This window comes from Chroicocephalus ridibundus, chromosome 9 (genome assembly GCF_963924245.1).
Source record: "Chroicocephalus ridibundus chromosome 9, bChrRid1.1, whole genome shotgun sequence".
NCBI classification, from domain to species: domain Eukaryota; kingdom Metazoa; phylum Chordata; class Aves; order Charadriiformes; family Laridae; genus Chroicocephalus; species Chroicocephalus ridibundus.
Window position 1 is genome coordinate 39103908 of NC_086292.1, and position 18818 is coordinate 39122725.

At 44.3% G+C, this 18818-nt stretch overlaps 1 protein-coding gene and 1 non-coding gene across 11 annotated transcripts in view; both read left to right on the forward strand.

Moving 5' to 3' along the window:
* The window catches only part of PDE8A (phosphodiesterase 8A), a 169185-nt gene that overhangs the window by 148881 nt on the left and 1486 nt on the right, over positions 1-18818 (forward strand). For 8 of the 10 annotated variants that reach the window (XM_063347222.1, XM_063347223.1, XM_063347216.1 and 5 more), the window contains exons 20-25: positions 5376-5540; positions 6457-6586; positions 7343-9431; positions 13410-13453; positions 13634-13802; positions 17755-17824. In XM_063347222.1, the coding sequence (XP_063203292.1) occupies positions 5376-5540; positions 6457-6586; positions 7343-7449 (402 nt within the window). In that variant the 3' untranslated portion in view covers positions 7450-9431; positions 13410-13453; positions 13634-13802; positions 17755-17824. Of the gene's footprint in view, positions 1-5375; positions 5541-6456; positions 6587-7342; positions 9432-13409; positions 13454-13633; positions 13803-17754; positions 17825-18720; positions 18814-18818 lie in introns of all 10 variants that reach the window. The other 2 variants (XM_063347218.1, XM_063347217.1) reach the window with 2 other exon arrangements.
* Positions 17474-17604, forward strand: LOC134521244 (small Cajal body-specific RNA 15). Its single transcript, XR_010072701.1, has one exon. It is a non-coding gene; the product is annotated as a small Cajal body-specific RNA 15 (non-coding RNA).

The window sequence follows — 18818 nt, forward strand, 5'->3', positions numbered from 1 at the left end:
CTTCTGCTTAACATGGCCGTCACACATTTTGAGGATGAGTGGAACTCGCTTGGATCCTACTAATATTGCAGTGCTATGATGTTTTACCTGGGACCAGAAGCTGGAGTTGTATATTTTCCTGTTAAAACTGCCATTTTGATGAACCCAGTCACTCCCACGGAGAGAGCGCTAGCGGCACGACCTGGCATTGTTGTTGGCAATTTCTGCAAAGGGGCCAAGACTTGCCTCAGAACAGAAGCTGCGTTACTCCCTCACCCGCGATGGGAACCGCTGGTGGTGTAGCATAAGGGCAGGTATATTGACTGCCATATGGCACATTCTCTGGAAATGAGGGCCTTCAGCGCTGCCTGGCAGCACTCACGGGTTTTCTGTCTACACTCTTTTTTAATCTTTAAAATAGATGATGGTGGCATTATGTATCATATAGACATAATCAATAGCCATCTGGAACCCCATGGACACAATGAAATTGCCTGTTAAGAACTCATTCTGAAAAACCACACCAGTTTCAATAACAGCTTCATCCAGCAGTTTTGTTGCCAGTAAGAGCAGTGTATAATTTTGTTGGAATCGTTTTTGCAAAGAGAAAATTTTAAGAAACAGTTATAATAAAGTTTGCATTGGTGGCAACGTCCTGCAGGAGCTGTAATGGTTTTCTGTGTTTTCTTACCATGTTTTTTAGAAAGCCACATTTATGACCGTTGTATGTAATGGGGGGGGGGGGGAAGTCTTTTTATTATGTGAAGGTGGGAGAGGAACAGGTCTTGTTCCTTCACCCGTCAGAAGGAGATTGGAGCTTAACTGGAGGAGAGTACCTTTGTCCACAGGAGTATATGCTAGAATTAGCTTTGTTCTTGGCACCCAGCGATGCGAATGAGAACGATGTGAATATGAAGCCAAAGTCCCCATAGGATACTGGTTTTACTGAGTAAACTAGGAGAAAGGCTGTTAAGTCTGTGGCTATGAAACATTTTTCCCAGACAGCCTCACGGTGCAGAATGTGGCTTAAAGTTACAGACAGACTAATACTGTTGATTTTTGTGGGTGTTGTATTGGACCTTGTGTAATGACAAAGTTCACTGCCCAGGACATATCTACACTTCGTTACAAGTGCCTGTTCACTGCTACCAGAGCTAGTTTGTGCACACATTTGTCCTTAGATTAGCCATTTAATAGCTAAGCCGTAACAAAGGCTTAGCACAGTTGGTCTGCTACCTATTACAAATAAAGGAAGGATGGTGAAAAAACAGGCTTAAATTGTAAAGTTGTTGTCAAAGGTTACCAAGTGCCAGGACTACCGCCATCTTTTCAACCTAATGACCCCGTTTATATGCACGTGTTATGATGCAGTCAGCCCTTAATTGTAGCATCAGATTCTGTTTTTCACTGACTCTGCTCTGACTTCAAAGCCCCTTCACTGCCCACTGTCTCGTCGTGCTGTTTTCACTTCTCGCCCACCGTTGTGCTCCTTGGCTTCTCACTAGCTCTGCCTCTCTTCCTCCTCCATTTTCCAGCACTAGCTTCCCCGCTCAACAAGTCCCTCCTTTTCCAGCCTTCCTCCCATCTTCCAGTTCTGTTTGCTTGCCAGTTTCCTGTCTCCTTCACAGTTCCCAGGACTTTTGTGCCTCTCTCCTCCTTCTCTTCATCTTTTTTAATTCAAATCAGGCAACAACCTCCTTTTCCCTGCTGCTGTTTTCTGCTGGTGATTTTTACTGCAAGTACAGGAGAGAGAAGCTCCCTGTTCTTAGCTACAAAACCGGGGCCTGGGCAGTGCCTGGTCCAGCACAGCGAAGGGCTGCAGTTGCAGGGAGAGTCCTGTTCAGTCCCAGGCTCCAGCAATCCCTATCGAGTCTACACAAACCACAACTTTTTTTCTCCAAAGTTTGTAACTTGTCCAGCAGATATTCACAGGGCTGGTGACTGGTTTACCCCCAAACCATCCCTCCAGCTAAATTCCAGGTCCTCACTCATAAAAATGGGAGGGTATTAAAAAAGAGAAAAACAGCAATAATTTTTAACATCAGCACAAAGAGCTTATTTCCCCCAACCTCGTATGTAGAAGCCACCAAAACATTTTTAACTGCAATTTTCAGGGGGAAAAACATCTTTGCCTGAGGTGGACACCTGGTGGGGAAACTTCAACCAAACAATTTAAATTGGCAGTTATGAACAGTATTAAACAAAATCTTTTAATGTGAAGCGTCAGCCTGCAGGCTAGCCTGCAACCTTAGCTGTAGATGATCAAGCTGTTTCATTGTAGACCTTTTTTTTTTTTTTAAACATATATATGTATTAATTTATGATTGTGGAATTTTCCACAGAACCAGTTTTGCTTAGAACGATTTTAAGAAGTAACACACTAATACATTTATTTATGCCTGATATATTCATGAATAGACTTTTTTTGTTTCGGGATATTTTAACGGAAACGTAAGGCCAGCAAAATGGATGGGAAATTGTGAGGCTAAACATTTCTCTGCTCAGGTCCTTGATTGTAACAAACAAGAAGTAAACTAGAGGGAGCAATTATTGGGAGATAACAAGGAAGTGAGCTAGCCAGGAGAAGCCAGGGCACTTTGCCGTCTGTGCACGATAGTCTGCAGATGAAGAAACTGCTTGATGGCAGCTCCTCTATTCATCCCAGTGCTACCATACCGCATCCCCGCTCACCCCCAGTGCAGTCTGGCATGCAGGCTCACTGAAGGCCTCTTCTCCCAGTACTCCTGAGAAATGGCTTGTCTTTCTAGCTCTTGGGAACGTGCGGGGCAGGCTCTCCGGATGAGTGTAGCAGCATTCAGCATAGGAGGGGTAGAGAGGAGAAGAAGGGTGCTACTGGGTGTAATGCACCGCGGCAGTTGACCTTATGGGGTGCGTAACTCTCTAGGGCACCTGGTTCTGCTGGAGGGCTTGTACTGGCCCGGCTCGGTGCGCAGAGCCCCTCCTCACAGCTCCAAGAACTGAGATGCAGCAGTTTTTTGAGCAGCAGCATCCATCCAAAGAGCCAAACTCCTCTTCTTGCCTGTTATGGAGAGCTGAATAGCTGCTGCTGCTGAAGAATGGGGCTTGGACCTGTACAGACAGTAAAAACAAATACAGTGACATATAGAAATCAAACAAAAGTTTAATTGAGTCCCTGGGGCTGCAGGAAAATAATCTGTCCCACAAGGCATTTGTGATTCACAGCAAATTCTGCCCAAGGATGGGAAGAAAGACAAAGACTGTACAATTTTTATTGAAAACAAGAAGCAAAATGTTTCCCTCCTTTTGGTTGGGAGATTCTCGGTTCAGCAGGTTCCTATTAAAAGGCCTGTAATGTGTGAGTGGGTAAACCCAATCGTTTGCTGGGCTCATTACTAGCAGAACAACACTGGCAGATCCTCTTTCAAGTCTGGTTGTGTATCTGGTTGCAGCGGCAGCGTGTGTTTCCTGGCCTGGTTTCCAGGCATGGCAGTGACTCAGTGTAGTGTTTGCAGGCTGAGCTGCCAACCGTGTGTTCCAAATGGGACAGTTCCACTTATTTTTTTTTATTTATTATTTTTATACATACTTGTTCAAAGAGCCATGCTGAGAAGCTGCTCTGTTTGTTTCCTTTATTCTTTTGTTTCATAAACTGAAAAAAATCCTTTCCAGCTCCAGCATCCTTTATCCTCCCATTTCCCTTCATGATGTCACCTAAGCCTATGACAGGAAGCCAACATCTGACATGCAGAGACACCTCTGCACTCTGAGCAGGATGCCGGGACTAAGCACAGTTAGCACATTTTATTCCCAAGACATCCGCATCCAGCAAGTAGAACTGTGCCCTTGGTTTGAACAGCTCACGGAAGCGAACATCCTTTCTTGATTCCTGGTGGCTTACCTACTAGGATATTCTCCACTATCCTTAACTGAATGATCTCTAATAATTCTCCATGCTTAATTTTTACACACTGCTCATGTTTCTGAAGATTCCATCACTTTACTTTGGCTTTCTCTTAGGTAATTTTGTCATGAATTTGGAAATGTATGCACCTCGCTTTTGTTTCTGCTGTATTTTCCCTTCCACGTATCTAAAACTGAGGGAAAAGAATTGGTTTGGAAGTCTCACTTTGGTAGAAACTGTGGAGCTGGTATTTCTGAGCCAGTATACTACCAAATAATATTTTTTTATTATTGTCAATTTCTTCCTTCAGGAAGAACTTTCTTCCCCACAATAACTTCCTTCTGAAAAATACGTCCTAATAAAAGATCAGAATGTTTCTTCTGCTTTGTATCTCCCTCTTCGTACTGCAGGAACTGGTGGCCCATTATTATTATTACCATTATTATTACTGTTACTTCACCGCTTTGACTATAGACCAAGACCTTGTTAGGTGCCAGAGAGGTCTAGTATATTCCTTGCTTCAAAGGGTTTCTATTCTGGGTAGACGGTGGTGTAAGTTTCTGTACCTACCCATCCCTAAAGAGTCGAGCAATGATGTGGTACTTCCAGGTAATTTTTTTTTAAGAGATGTTAATCCTGAATCTCTGTCCTTTGGAAACTTACTTCATCAGAGCTCCACAGAAAATAGTTCCTAATCTGGATCATCAGAGTCTTTACTCATATTAGCTGTATACTGGCTCCAAATATAGCGTACCATTGACGCGCTTATATGTGCAGCCTGGGAACCAAATATAAGCCGTGTGTGGGCTGCAAGCTTTCCTAGACTTGCAGAGGAAAGATCAGGCTGTTCGGAAGCACGTTTCTAATATATCGCTTTAATACTGATAAACTCTGAGAAAGTAAAATTCCCAGTCAGGTCAGAGACGGATGGACTAACATGGCTCCAGTGGAAGGGAGTGAGGAGCAAGCCTGGGAGGCAGTGTGGGATCTGCCTCTCCTAATAGCAGCAGTGCTGTCAGAATGATTGACACTCACGCTGATGAGGTTTGTGTGCAGAGGATGACCGTGCATCTCGGGTCAGTCCTTTTTTTTTTAAAAAAAACAGCTATTCCACTCTTAATGTGCAAGTCCATTAATTCTTGGGTTTCAGCAGAGAATTACATTTTTCTGCCTACACGGTGCTCATCACTCTGTGTGTAGTGATGGATGGATCCTCGCCACACTTTAAAGGAGGCAGATAAGGCATAGAGGGATTAGATGACTTGCCCAAAGATGCCCAAGAGATCTGACACGACGACAGTGGCTGAATCCAGAAACTGGAGTTCAGTGCTAGTTCAGAGCTGTGGCTAACATTCATAATCCCCCTATAAATCCAGTTGGACATCAAATATGGTAGCCAGTGGCAGTACTGATCCCTGCAGGATCTGCTGAAAGCATTCCCAAGGCATAAAGCTTTTGAATAAGCGTTCAGAGACATTGCTAATGAATTGTTCTTCATTCTTAAATGTTACAGAATAATGGTGATGGAGATTCAATCAAAACTGTTCTCACGTCTCCTGAAAACCGTATCCTTATCAAACGCATGTTGATAAAGTGTGCTGACATTTCCAATCCATGCCGACCCATAGAGCAGTGTATAGAGTGGGCTGGGCGCATCTCTGAGGAGTACTTTGCACAGGTAAGGCAGATAAAACACGCTGCTGAAATTCCAGGTGAGCATCTCTTTAAAGGGGAAGAGCAGTGTGCATACACTGCCAGCGTCCCAGAACATCTAACGCTGCATTACGTATTGTGAAAAATAGCAACTTTTTTCATTTTAAATGATGGGATGTTACTTATGCCGATACAAGGCTAGATGCCTTCAGACAAACAAATACAGTGCAGTTTTTGGAAAAATTAATCTGTCAAGTTGTTCAGTTTGGAGCTGGGCTTTTTGAGTTTCTTCCTGCAAATGCAGCCGCATCACAAGAGGCCGAGGAAGGGTGCCTCCTGCGTACCCACGTGCTGGCTATGCCTCAGGAATAGGATCATGAGGTCCTAGTGTTAGCATGGGAACAGCACTTACTCCAAGAAATGCTGTAAGACCTTAGCACGCTGTGCTGAAGAAATGTTTTATGCAGGTGGGGAAAAGGAGAGGGCAGGGTCGTTATTACTGATGATAGACCAAATACTGCAACTGGAACTTGGTACCTCAAGGAGGCAAAAAGAGGATGAAAAAGAGATTTTGCCATCTCTGATTTGTACCGAATGTCGCTTCATCAGAGACTGAGAATGGTTGAGCATCTTTTAGCTCTGAAGCATTCATAACTTCATCAGTAATGTGTGAAGTTACTTAGGGTCAGCTTTGTGTGCAGATGCAGAAGGTAAATGTATCACTTTGTGGGAAACACTGGAAGGCACTATTCGTCTGCTGTTTGGCTGAAACCTAGACGACTAGGTGCTTAAGATTAAATCGCTGCTTCTTCAGATTTATTCACGTTCCTCTGTTTATTTAGCCCTTGCATGCTGTAGTCAGTGCCAAACAATCTGCTGCTAAAAGCAGCCCATTAACAGAATGTGTCTTAGATGAATAATGACAAGAGTGTTTTTTGCAGACTGATGAAGAAAAGAGGCAAGGTTTACCTGTTGTGATGCCCGTTTTTGACAGAAATACTTGCAGCATCCCCAAATCCCAAATATCATTCATCGATTACTTCATCACTGATATGTTTGATGCGTGGGATGGTAAGCAAAACTCTGCTATATTTTTGACAGTAAGAATTTTGTGAACATTTGAAACTGCTGTGATATAAAATTGCTTTCTTATGGCTCCTAGAGAAAGGGGGAGAAAAGGGAAGATTTCTGCAGTTCAAGTAAGCCTAATAACTTCATTATTGCTCAGAAGTATTTTGACACTGCTACAAGCCATTCTCGTGGTTTCCCTTTAATATATTAGATTCAGACAATATTTAACTTGCTTCGTTTTAAACTTGCTTCTCTGTAAATGGAGAACAGAACATATTCTCCTTGATAGCACTTTGGGCACAGTCATTTTGTCCCTGTTAATATCAGTCATTCTTCAAGACAGATTTCTATAGTCTGGAAGCTGCTTGGGGGAGCGGCTGTTTCCTTCCAAGCGCTGCCTCCGTGGTAAAAGTGGTCAGAAATGTGACTCTCCTGATCATGACATGTGACTGAGATTTGATGAAGTAGAACAATTACAAGCATAATTAGCTATGCGCCTCCTGGAAAACTGGGTCTCTTTGCTGGGACTTGCAATACCAGTATTAAGTAGACCTAAGAGAACTGTTCTCAGCGGCCTGAGCGACGCGTGAGCGATGAGAGCTATACGGCCAAAACCATTTCAAGTATCAGTATGACAGAGTTAAGCTTTTCTACTTAACACAGTTGCCCAGACATTTCAAGTGATATTTAAGCAGACAGAATCATGTGACTGTTTCAATTCTGCAAACTAAATACACTCTGCCCTTTCTTCCCTAGCATTTGCAGACCTGCCAAATTTGATGCAGCATCTGGATAATAACTTTAAATACTGGAAAGGACTAGATGAAAGGAAGCTGCGGAGCCTTCGACCACCACCAGAATAGCAATTAGACCATGGTGTGTAATTTACTAACCAGATGCATATTTATTCAAGCTCACTTTTACTCATGTGATTTCAGATTTGTTTTGGTCTCTTCAGTATTACAGTAAGGCTAGCCTGTGCGCTTGGGGAACTTTCAAATTCAAGAGAACATGAGGTCAGCAGTTGACTTCCACAAACTACCATGTGTGGACTCCAATGAAATAAGCCTATCAAGTGGAATTACACTGGATTGCTGCAGTACTTGTACCGAAGAGGGTTTATTAGTGAACATATTTTTGCGATATCTTCATACCAGTATGTGAAGCTGGAAGACCTTGAAGAATCCTCATAAGAAGGACACTCACTAGAAGATTTTGCTTAATCCTCAATCCTGCAAGTGAAAGAGAAGTATCTATTAATAGAGACTCACAGCGTTTCTGAGAAAGCTACATGCTTTTTATAAGCACTTAAGACAGTTATGTAGAACAATCAGACATTTAAAATGCAACTCTCTATGAAGGAATTTTTGATCTATGAAAAATAGATGTACTCTATTTTTTCACATCACAGAAGGTGCAATCATTCACTTCTGAGCACTACTGAAAGTGAGTTCTCCTTAAGAAATTTAGTAGCAAATGTAAAAAATAACACAAGAATTTTTGAGGTTGATCGTTAGCATCTATGATTAAAATGATATGTTTTATTTATTTTGTTAGATGTTCAATATTTTCTATGAATTTATAAATACTTAAAAGCCAAAGCCAACTTTAGATGCATTACAAATTTACATGATTCATACTCATTAATATACATTTAATTGATGTACAGACCTTTTATTTTCATAATGCAAATACAAAATACTATACAATGATACATTTTTATTGCACTGTAAGGATAGATGTGTATGTTTAAATATTGTCTGATTTATGTTAATTAAAATAAGTTTTATTGAAAAGGCCTCACTTGAGAATAGTAGAATAAACAAGAAATGTATACTGTCTGAGCACCAGAACTGCAGTAGTTCTCCCACAAACCAGTGACGACCACCTGATCTTCCCTTGGCTACAAAAATAATAATGTGTTAAATTCAGCAGGTCGCCACGTCTGATCTGAGGTCGCAGCCTCGATCACAAGGACTTGGGTCCCCCGAGAGCGCTGCCAGGGAGGGGGACTTCTGTACGCCACATGTCCCGCGCCCACCGCGGGGCGGGGATTTGGCGCGGAACTTGTGGAACTTTTTGTTTTCTCCCATGAAATTTTATGACTGAATTCCCTGTCAAAGTCTGCCTTATTTTATATAGTATTTCTACAAAGCATTCCACAGCATATACGAAGAGGTAATACTAAACATCTAGTGAATTTCAACATTTTATAGCCTATGTATTTTCCTCTGCCATGAAAGAAACAGAACATAAAACCACCAACAAAAACCTTTAACTCAAGAAGTTTGTAAAGGCTGTGTACCTTCACAATTTGAATGAAACCTTCATAGCAAACACCAGAAAATAATAAAATGTATATTTTAAGAAGTGTCAAAGTCCTAGCCATTTCATTTGACATGTATATTTACTTTGTAGTTTGCAGACTAACGGATATATGAAATTCTTTTTAAAATAACTAAGATGCTTGCTGTCTGGGGAAGGGAAGAATTGAGGGGGTTGGACTGGCATAAGGGTGATGAAAGGTGGTATATGGCTGGCAAGCCCCTGTGTTTGTGGCCTGTCCTTGGCAAGCCCATCAAACCCTCGCGTGCCCTTGGACAAGTCTCTTCACAGGTAAAGGCAGGTGCCACGCTTATTCCACTGATGGACCTGGAGAGTATGCTGCCAGCCTTCCCGGTAGGCAGAAAGGCACTCCAAAAGCACTGAAAGAATTGCTGGCTGTTGTCAATGCAGAGGCAATTGACTTTCGAGACTTTTTGAACCATTCCTGAAGAAGCACAAGCAGGGGAGAGGTGGATGATGGAGCAGTTCAGGGACTGCAGCAGTAGGAGCCTTAAAGCAGGTAAGAAAGGAGCAGGTGACCTCTCAGTTGTTACCTGTTTCTGTGTTCCTCCATCTCCAAACTGATGAGACTCATGGGCCACCACCATTTGTAGCTCACTACTGTTCACGTTTGCGTCATGTCTTTTGCTCTGCTTGTGTGCTCTCCCTTCCTATGTAGTATTTGGGTTATATGCTGTTAGGCCAGGGAATTCCCTTTCGTATTTTCCTTTAGTTCATCAATGTGTGTGTATTGCCATACCACTGCCCCAGTGATAACAGTAGGACAAAGGGCATGGGGTCCTTGTCGATCTTCCAGGGGTTCTACAGTTGATACTGAAGGAGCAGATATGTTTCTAGTGAAGGCTGAAAAAAATCAAGTATCCTATTTTCAAAAGGAACATGCCCAGAGAGGGAGAGTTGGCTGCCAGATATGTTGTTTTCCTGGCAATATTACGTTGTGTTTCCATATACATGCACCTATTGTAATCGGCTGTAATTTGCCACCTGGAGTTAATCTCTTCTATTGCATGCAGGCTCCTGTGCCTAGTTCAAGGAAAAGCTGGCTCCATTAGAGGGAAACAGCACCACACCGTCAATATCTCCTCCACTTACTTGCTGCAAAAAGGATAGGAGAGGAAAAGTAACAGCATATGGGTCCAGAGAATGTCTGCAGGAAGGGGGTAAAATATTTCTTCACAAGCATAGTTAATACTCTGGGATGTATTAATGAATGGTAAAACCAGTTAATTTAATCTGCTATAAAAATGCCTGATGCATTATCATTGAAAAGATGTGATCAATATGATTAATTCCCTGAAATTGACACTGCATCTTCAGTGCCATTATTTGGAGTGTAGAGCTGTGCTAATCAACCCTCTGTATCAGCCAGATTTATGTCCATATTGGTGTGCAATAATTTCACTTAACATAAAACACTGATCTGCAGCTACTGAATGCAGCTCTGTTCATTCCGTTGCCCATCTAAATTTCACTGTTGCCAGGAACAGATGATAATTAAAGTCTGGAACCACCATGCCTGATCCTTACCGAAGACCTCTTCTCGTGAGCGTCTCTCTATAAGCTACACCTCTTAAGCCTTCTGTGCAGTGTGAGGCTGTGGGGGTTTGGGGGGGCCGGTTCCAGGCTGCCCCCCACGCGGCAGGAAGGGCCTTGCTGTGGAGCAGTAATAGCTCTAATGTGACATTCATCCCTCCAGTATCCTCATGTCTTTGGATCCCACTGTAAATTCTTCAGCCATTCCAGATCTCCTTCCTTTCTTCAAGATTACATAGCAACATCACATGCCCTGTGCTCTGAACCTTTTACAGTTTAGTATCTCTTCCCATGCTTTTTGAACTGTCACTCAGTGATGGAGCTCTGCTTGGGACAGAAACCCATGGCTTTACACGTGGTCCTTCCCCGTGGAAGGGAGAACGCTGGAATAAACTGAAAGAGTATGATTGAATTATTCTCCATTTCAGACAGGCTGGCAGTCTTATGCAGTGTCTGCACTTCTCGTTTATTCTTGCTTTAATGCTAATGCAAGAGTAAAATCCAACGTAGACATGATGAAGGAGAGGTCCTTTATGCATCTCTGGGGTTTTAATCTTAAGGCTTTGTGTTTTAGAACTGAATAAGGTTCAGCAATTCAGCATTAAATGGCCCATTCAGAATGATTTGCTCTACTTTCCATGCTGCATATTTTCAATCAGGTAATACTGCTGCTAAACCTGGGTATCACTTTAGTTGCTTCCAGGTGAGTATGAACTATTATGATCTGGTAAAAAAATACTGTTTTCTCAGCAAATTGCCCTAGATGAATATCTTGGTCCCTTCAAGGGATAGGTATAAAATTCTGGGTAATAATTGCTTATTCTTACAACAGGAGAAACCAGACAAGTGTTGTGCACAGCTACCTTGTCACAGGTCTGAGGATGGTTCTCATACTACGATTTTCCCAATGGCTATATATAAATTAAAAATCACCTGAAACTGAATGATTGCCATAGTTTTTGTTGCAGTGCTTTTTGCTGTGGCCGTCTCTGCTTGTCTCAGTGGAGACACTGAAGAAAATGTGTCATGAACATGAAGGAATTGAAGCAATGACAAAGCCATTCCTACATAAAAGAGAGGAAAGAATAATAAAATTAATATCTACTAATCCCTTACAGGATGCTCAGAAACAGCAGAGGGAAACTGCAGTCAGTTGTGCCCTTCTGTGAGACCAGAAGGGTTTGAGTCATGACTCTGCATGGAGCACTTTGAAATGAAGTCTCAGAGCTATTCACAAGCTTCAAAACAAATAATCTCTCTGCTGACGTGAGACATCATGCCTCCAAGGGACAGTGGTCCCAGGGGTGCTCATTAAATGATAGCAGAACGAATTGCATTTCATCCTGACATGATGTTTGGATGCAGAAAACGAGCTTTTAAATTACTGCCATGTCCCTGTGCAGCCTGTACTGCTGGTTCAGAACAAAGGGGATGTCCAGGTGCTTCAGATATCTTCTGTTCTGCTAAAGCTATGGCTCTGGGGGCAAAGGACTTCTGTATTGTAACTCCACTGAATGTTTTCTCTCAGTGCCTGCTTTCAGTGTTACTAGGGCAAAGTGTCTCATGTTTTCTTTTCTTTCCCTTGTTTAACATCTTTAAGAACCTCCTCCCACACTTCCCATGCAAACCTCAGTGAACTTAGCTTTGCAAACCCTGCGAAGCTGTGCGTTAGCATCCTCTTTAACAAGCAAGGCAACTGAGTTAGAAAAGGCCAGAGGACCCAGAGCCATTAAGCAAAATGGGTTGGAGGCTTCTAAACACCTTTGAAGTCCTGGACCTTCAAGCTCTGCCTGTAGTTTAACAGTTTAGTCTTTCTCAGGCCAGGAAACGGTCTTCTGGTCTTCTGATGTTCTACTTTTTCCCTCTCGGCTTCTCTTTCTTCCATTTTTCTTCTGATACCATTTGCTAGGAGTCCTACCCTTAAGTACCACTGCCTGTGGATCTCCCGCAAACACACAGCCATAATGCTGGGACTAAATCCCGCTTTTCAAACTGACTCTTGCTGCTTACAACAACTTTTACCACAAGAAAATATTCTTTTTCTAATTGCAGTTAAAGTGAGCCTGGAAAAATACCCTATAATGTCTGAAAGCCTTACACCGGTATCTACAGACAGAAGGAGAATACAAACATAGTTAACTAAACCAGCTTGTGAGCACTGCAGCGCTACTGCCTGCAGCGTGAATATGTATGCAAGGTCTTTTATATTATACTCCCATGTGCAAATTGAAGTTCAGGAGTGTTCGCAGGCACCTCTGCCTTTGAGGTTATGTTAGCAAAGGCAAGCAGCTGTGGACACTTGTTGAAATTTGAATCTCTCTTTCTCGGTTTGCTTGCTCCCCCCCTCGAGTGGCAAGAGTCACTGCGAGAGCTAAAACTAATCTTAGTTCAGCCCATGGTAATTAACAGAAGTTACTTCATCCTTTAATCACATACATTTCTCTTGAGGTAGTGAAATAGCACAGCAACGCACACAGTTTTAGAGAGGAAGTGGAAAAGGTGATTGCCCGGTTTTGAAATGAAAGGAGGAATTTAGCCAGCGTGTAATTATTCAAGCGAGAAGCTGGTCCTGTCTGTCTTTAATATTCCAAAGTGGTATTTGATGTAAATCCTTCCCCGGAGTTCATTACATTAGCTCTTAGCTTACCCTGAGGACGCTGAGCGCCAAGTTCAGCATGCAGCATGTTTTATAACCCAGCAGAATGACGTCATCCTGGTGATCCTGCAGCTCCCTAGTTCCTTGGGAGGAGGTATGGCTTTATCTTCAGCCTCAAGATGACATGGAATATGTTTGATAAGATTCCCTTGGTATTTGCAGTGTGGAATGTGTGAAGAATATTGCTTCGCACCTCCAGCAAGAACTATCCCTTTTTGCCATGAAGAAAGAAGATGTTACTTTGCTTGTATATTTTCCTTTACAGAAAATGAATTTTTTCCTTTACAGATCCCTAAGTGCTTTACAAGAAGACCCACACAGCCCTTTCCCAGGTGGGTAGAACAAGTTGCAGGGAACACTGTGGCTTGTCAGTGTCCACCTCGCAGGAAACCCTGGCCTAGACCTGGGGGCTGCCAGGCTCAGGGTTGAACCATGCTGACTTTCAAAAACGGTGGAAAGAGAAATTTAGAAAGCAAGTGCTTTCATAATGGTTTGTCACTGCCGCTTTACAGAGATACTGGTCAGAGCTCCTGAGAAGCCAGAAATCTGTCCTCCCTCGCCACTTTGTCCTGACCTCAGTGAGACTCGTGGGAATGCCGAATGCCATCGGCGAGCGCACACGGAGTCCCAGCGCCTGTCCCCAGCGGTGGGTGGTGCCAGCTATTTCAGACGCTGTTTACCGTAAGTAAGAAAGACTGCAATGATATAGCATGAATATAAGTGCTAAGAAACAGGCAAGATGCCCAGCCACCCCGCTGAGACTGGGCTGGGAATGGCATGCATAACATCAGGGACAGCTTTTGGGGATAGTTAGGGAGAAATAAGTTGCGGGAATTGACAGTTTTCAGGACATCATGAGAGCAGAATGAAATTCTCCTCACCACAACCCAGCCCTAAAAGTGAGCAGCCTCTCTCACCCCTGAAAATCCGTGCTGGCAGACTCAGTGCAAATATGCTGTCCCCTGTTATGACAAATCTCTGACAAGCCAAGGTCAGAAAGCAGAAAGTTTTAGCTGCTCTGTCATGCCAGGAACAAAAAAGAAAGAAAACAAAAAGCCTTGTTTTAAAATAAGCTGTTTTAAATAAACAAGTGTTCTTTGAACCACATCAGAGTACATACCTAACAATATTTGTTAAGTAAATTATCAGTGACATGTTAAAGTCTGGCTCAGTATGTATTAGCAAAGCGGTATTTGTGTTCCTTTTGTTGTAACAAGAGTCAATAGTGTTTCTAGAAGGTGGTCTGAAAAAAAGGGACTTTTGGGGTTTTTTCCCACTTAGCAACCCACAGAGACACATCTGCCCACCAGTAGCCCCACCTCAGGACTTCAAGGCACTAATTTTAGTGAGGTTATACTTCACTTTCATTGGCTTAGTTTAGTTCATAATCTACCTCTTAGGTGTTATTTTTTACCCATGGATCCACCTCTTAGATCGTTTTGGCTTTCTGAAGGAAGTCTGCCTCCAGACTGGTTGCAAATGCATGGTCACATTATTATAGTCTGTATCTGAAATGCCATGGTGCCGTGGCTGAGACCTATTCCCGCCTCTTCTGATCAGCTACTCCCTGAGCTTAGATTTTCTTCAGTTTGATACTGGTGCTTTTCCATGTGCAGCAAAAGAAAGAAGTAATATAAATTTCTAATTTAAACAGATCTTTGTTTATGTATTTTTATTTTTGTCTATTCTTTGACCTTTTGGCTTATTTAACTCCTTTAAGAGCCAGATATTAACTCTAGGGTTAACGCACAGACAGAGGAATGCAAAGCAAGAGAACAGTTTGTAACAATGATGATGCTGAATTTGAAATTCTCCACCAGGAACAAAGGTTTTCTTCTATGCCTGACGGGCTGTGAGAAGTCAGACTGCTTCTTAAGTGTCCTTTCCTCTGTGTCAATACAAGTGATCTCTTTGGGCATGCTCAGAAATTTTGGTCTTAATAAATCATCACTGTAGACCACATGCTTCCATGTACAGGAAGCAACGTGACTTCTTCTCCCTGCCTTTGTAGGGTGTTGGAGAGGAGGAAAGGTCACGCTCTGTGGGACCCAAGGAGGAAAACTGCAGTTCATAAATCAGGCTTGAGCTACCCCAAAGTCAGGCTACTGAAGTCACGGTGAGGCTCTGCAGGCAAAAATGACAGCTAGGCTTTCATCTGTATGCCATGGCATCACAGGTCGATACTATGACTTCCTTCTCTTTCTTTAAAGCTTTCATGTCAGAGGAATCAAAGCCCCCTACCTCCCCTTCCCAAACTGCCTCCAGTTAATAGCATGAACAGTGGTTAGCCCAGGTTTGAAAGAGGCTTTTATGAGATATTGCTCTTTGATAAGCCATTTCAAGGGCAGGAGGCAAAGTGTTTATGCTGCTTGGAAGAGGAGTCTGATGAGCAATTTGCTTTTCTTTTGCTAAGGCCAAGCAGAGCTTTGTTACCTCCAGAATACAGAGAGGTGGTTTATGGCTACTGCTCTTTACCTCCAGCTATTTCTTTGCCTTGTGCGAGAATAAAAAGTCGTGAATGAAGCCCAGCAGCTTGTCCCTACGTGTGACGGCTGCCTCCACACTGAGCCTTGGCGACCATCCACTCCCCAGCTTTCCCTCCCATGCCTGCTCTTCCTGCCTTTGGCGGTCCTCGGAGGCCCTGAGGAATCAGGAATGTAGTGAAACCCGGGAGCTGCAGCTTCATGAATAGCACGCAAGGCTTCGGGTTGGGCTGGCCGGCCTGACTGGTGGTGGTCCAACCTATAAGACATGAAAGATATGTAAGACATGTAAGGTCCAACCGATAAGACATGAAGGATACTGAAGCTTTCCCAAAGCTGAGGCCCGTACTAAATGCACCAGGTGCTTTCCTGGAGGCAGGAAAAGCTACACCAAAGAAGCGAAGGCAAGCGGGGCTGATACTGACTCTTGCTACAAGAAAGCTTTACAAACTCAGATTATAAATGGTCGGCCTATCCAGCCTTCATTTCATCAAGCGTTTTATTACACGGGCCGTGAAATACATCTGACTCTCACCGCATAGGCACGATAAACAGGTTTAAGTCAGCATGAGAGCAGGACAGGGCAAGAGCTGTTGCCCTCAGGCGTTTCCTGACCATTCCCTTTCCAATACTGTCGACGGAACGTAAGGAATTTTGGTTAGAGACTGAGAGAAAACTTAAGTGTATACAACTGGCTAAGAAATACCTCCGAATAGAGGGATTCTACAGGTTACTTTTGGCGCGGCCCAGCAAAGAAAGAGCCACTCCCCCGCCTTCACCTCAGGGCGGCCGCCATTTGCTGAGGGCGGAGGCCCCGTGTCGAGCCCCCGCCCCGGCCGGGGCGGGGGCTCGACACGGGGCCTCCGCCCTCAGCAAATGGCGGCCGCCGGAGGTGAAGCCTCATGGCGGCCGGCGGTAAGGATGTGCCGAGAACATCCTGTGAGGAATGGCGGTTCTCGCCCTCCCGCCGCTCGCAGGTGAGGTAAAGGCCCCGGGGAGGTTAAGCCGCCCCGTGGAGCCGGCTGCATCCCGCCCGCGTGGTGGGCGCCCTGCGAGGCTCGGCCTCTCCCTGCCCCTCTTTCTTCACGACTCGCGTATCGCCTTACGGGATCTGCCGCCGTGATGTGGGGATTTCTTGTGTGGAAATCCCCGCGGTCGTTGCCCTGCCGGGGATGGTGGAGAGGCAGGTAAGCGCTGCCCGGGCCCTTGTGATGGCGGCCGGGCCGTGCTGCCTGAGGAAGCGGATGCCGCTGGATTTGGTTGTGTGAGACCCCGCTCCTCGCTGATGCAGCCTTTCTGGTGCTGTGTTTTAAGCCACAGATTTGCGTTTCCAGAAAAACACTTTTATTCGGTTCCGGCTGTGGGATAAGCTCTCTTTTGGCAGAGGGTGCAGCCCCTTACGGCCATTTTATCAAGCAGCTCGTGTCCTCGGTATTGCTTGCCTATGTACAGCTTAAGACATAAATCTGCTTGGGAAAGGTTTTAAGTACAGCTTAAGAGAGCAGAACGGCAGAGTCCCAATACGTACTGGCACACCAGCATAAATGCCACAGAGAGAAAATTTAACAAAAAGTCAGCGTTGTGCCTTGGGCTGTGCGGGGGGTCGGTGGAGTCCAGGTGCTGAGCTGAGCGGGAAGCAGAGCCTCACCTTTGCCTTTCCCTGCCTGCTTTCCTCCGCATTGCTAATGAGTAGCGTCGGGTACTGTTGGAAAAAAGAAGCCGGCAGTTACAAAGGTACAGCTGAGTTTGAGGCTAGGAATAGGGAATTACCTTCGAGGCCAGGAAGGCAGGCTGGGTGATTAGGCTCTGTGCATTAGGAGAGGACAGTCAGTTCCTGAGACTTCCCAGGAGTTTCTTATGGAGATACACCTGGAGGACTAAGAAAGTGGAGCCAGTGACATAATATTGACTCCACTGATACTATCCTCCTAAATTAAATGGTGGAAGAACAAGGCCTGCCTGTGAGATAAAGTCAGGACCTACTTCCTCTACCTACAAGGTTTTAATGGAAATTAGAGCAAGCAAGTTAAAAGCGTGTTTGTGTAGAAAATGGTGGGTGTGTTTGGTTTGAATCAAACACACCAAATTGTATTTCAGGCTGTTGTATTTGTGTTTTTGACACTGTTTGACCTGTGTCTTTTTGCTCACAGGCCCGTGGGTCCCTTTGTTCCCGGCTCCAGGACTGGGTGAGGAGGGACGCTGGAGTGCTGATGGATCATGGTAACCAATTTGGAAACTGTAACTGTGTAGCTATAGGCAGTTTGTGTAAACCTGTGTGATAACCAGTGGGCCTCGTGAAAGGGCTTCGTGTGGTGCCCTCCAGTGGCAACAAAGTGTACTGATATTTTAAATCAAGAGGGAACAGAAGGGAATTGGAAAAAGGGATCTGTTTTGCCCGCCCTAAAGGGGTTTGAGGGTAACTCCTCCTAAGCCTAAGGGCCTTTGGGCAGCCCTGGCAAAGTCCCCAGTTAGCTGCTGGGTGAGGTGTGATTGGGGGTATCCCGTTCTTTGGCAGTTCCTGGTGCTGTAAGCTCTGCAGGGATGCGTAGATCACTGCTGCAAATCAGGGCAGCCTGTGGGGTTGGTGCCCAGTACCAGAGCTTTAGGCGTGAGCTCCTGTCCTTCACAGAAGGTGAATTTTGCTGCATGCCAGTAAATGCACATAGTGAAAAGAAACAGAAACGCCAGCAGGTACCAGGAAAAATGCATCCTGCAGCACATAACTCACTGTCAGAGACAAGGACAACTTGTTTTTAACTGACTGTTGTCCTTTCACATGATCTAGTTCTGCAGTGAGCCAGAGTCCCTGTAGACAGGCTGGAGATGAGAAGTGGTTTTGCCTCATCTGAGACACCTTTCAGTGCGGAGAAATAGCTCTCAGATCGACAGCTTAATACAGTTCTCCAAGATGAGTGCTATACCCAGGGTTCCAGATAAACCAAATACACTTGGTGTTGGTCTGCTCTGGGGTACCGTGTGGGACGTGTTAGTGCCCTTTAGCTTCAGTAGCAAACTCCCCTTTTACTGTCAAATACAGCTTCCAGTTCTGTACAGGGTCTGGTTCTTACAGTCTTGGAGATGGACTGTACTTACCCCTGTCTGGTGGTCTTACGCAGAAAGATGAGATTGATGTCACCTTCCAGTTTGGTTGTTGTACTGGTCTGATCAATGTGGAAGCGGTGGCCTCCCTTTAAAGGATTTATAGAAAGGTAAT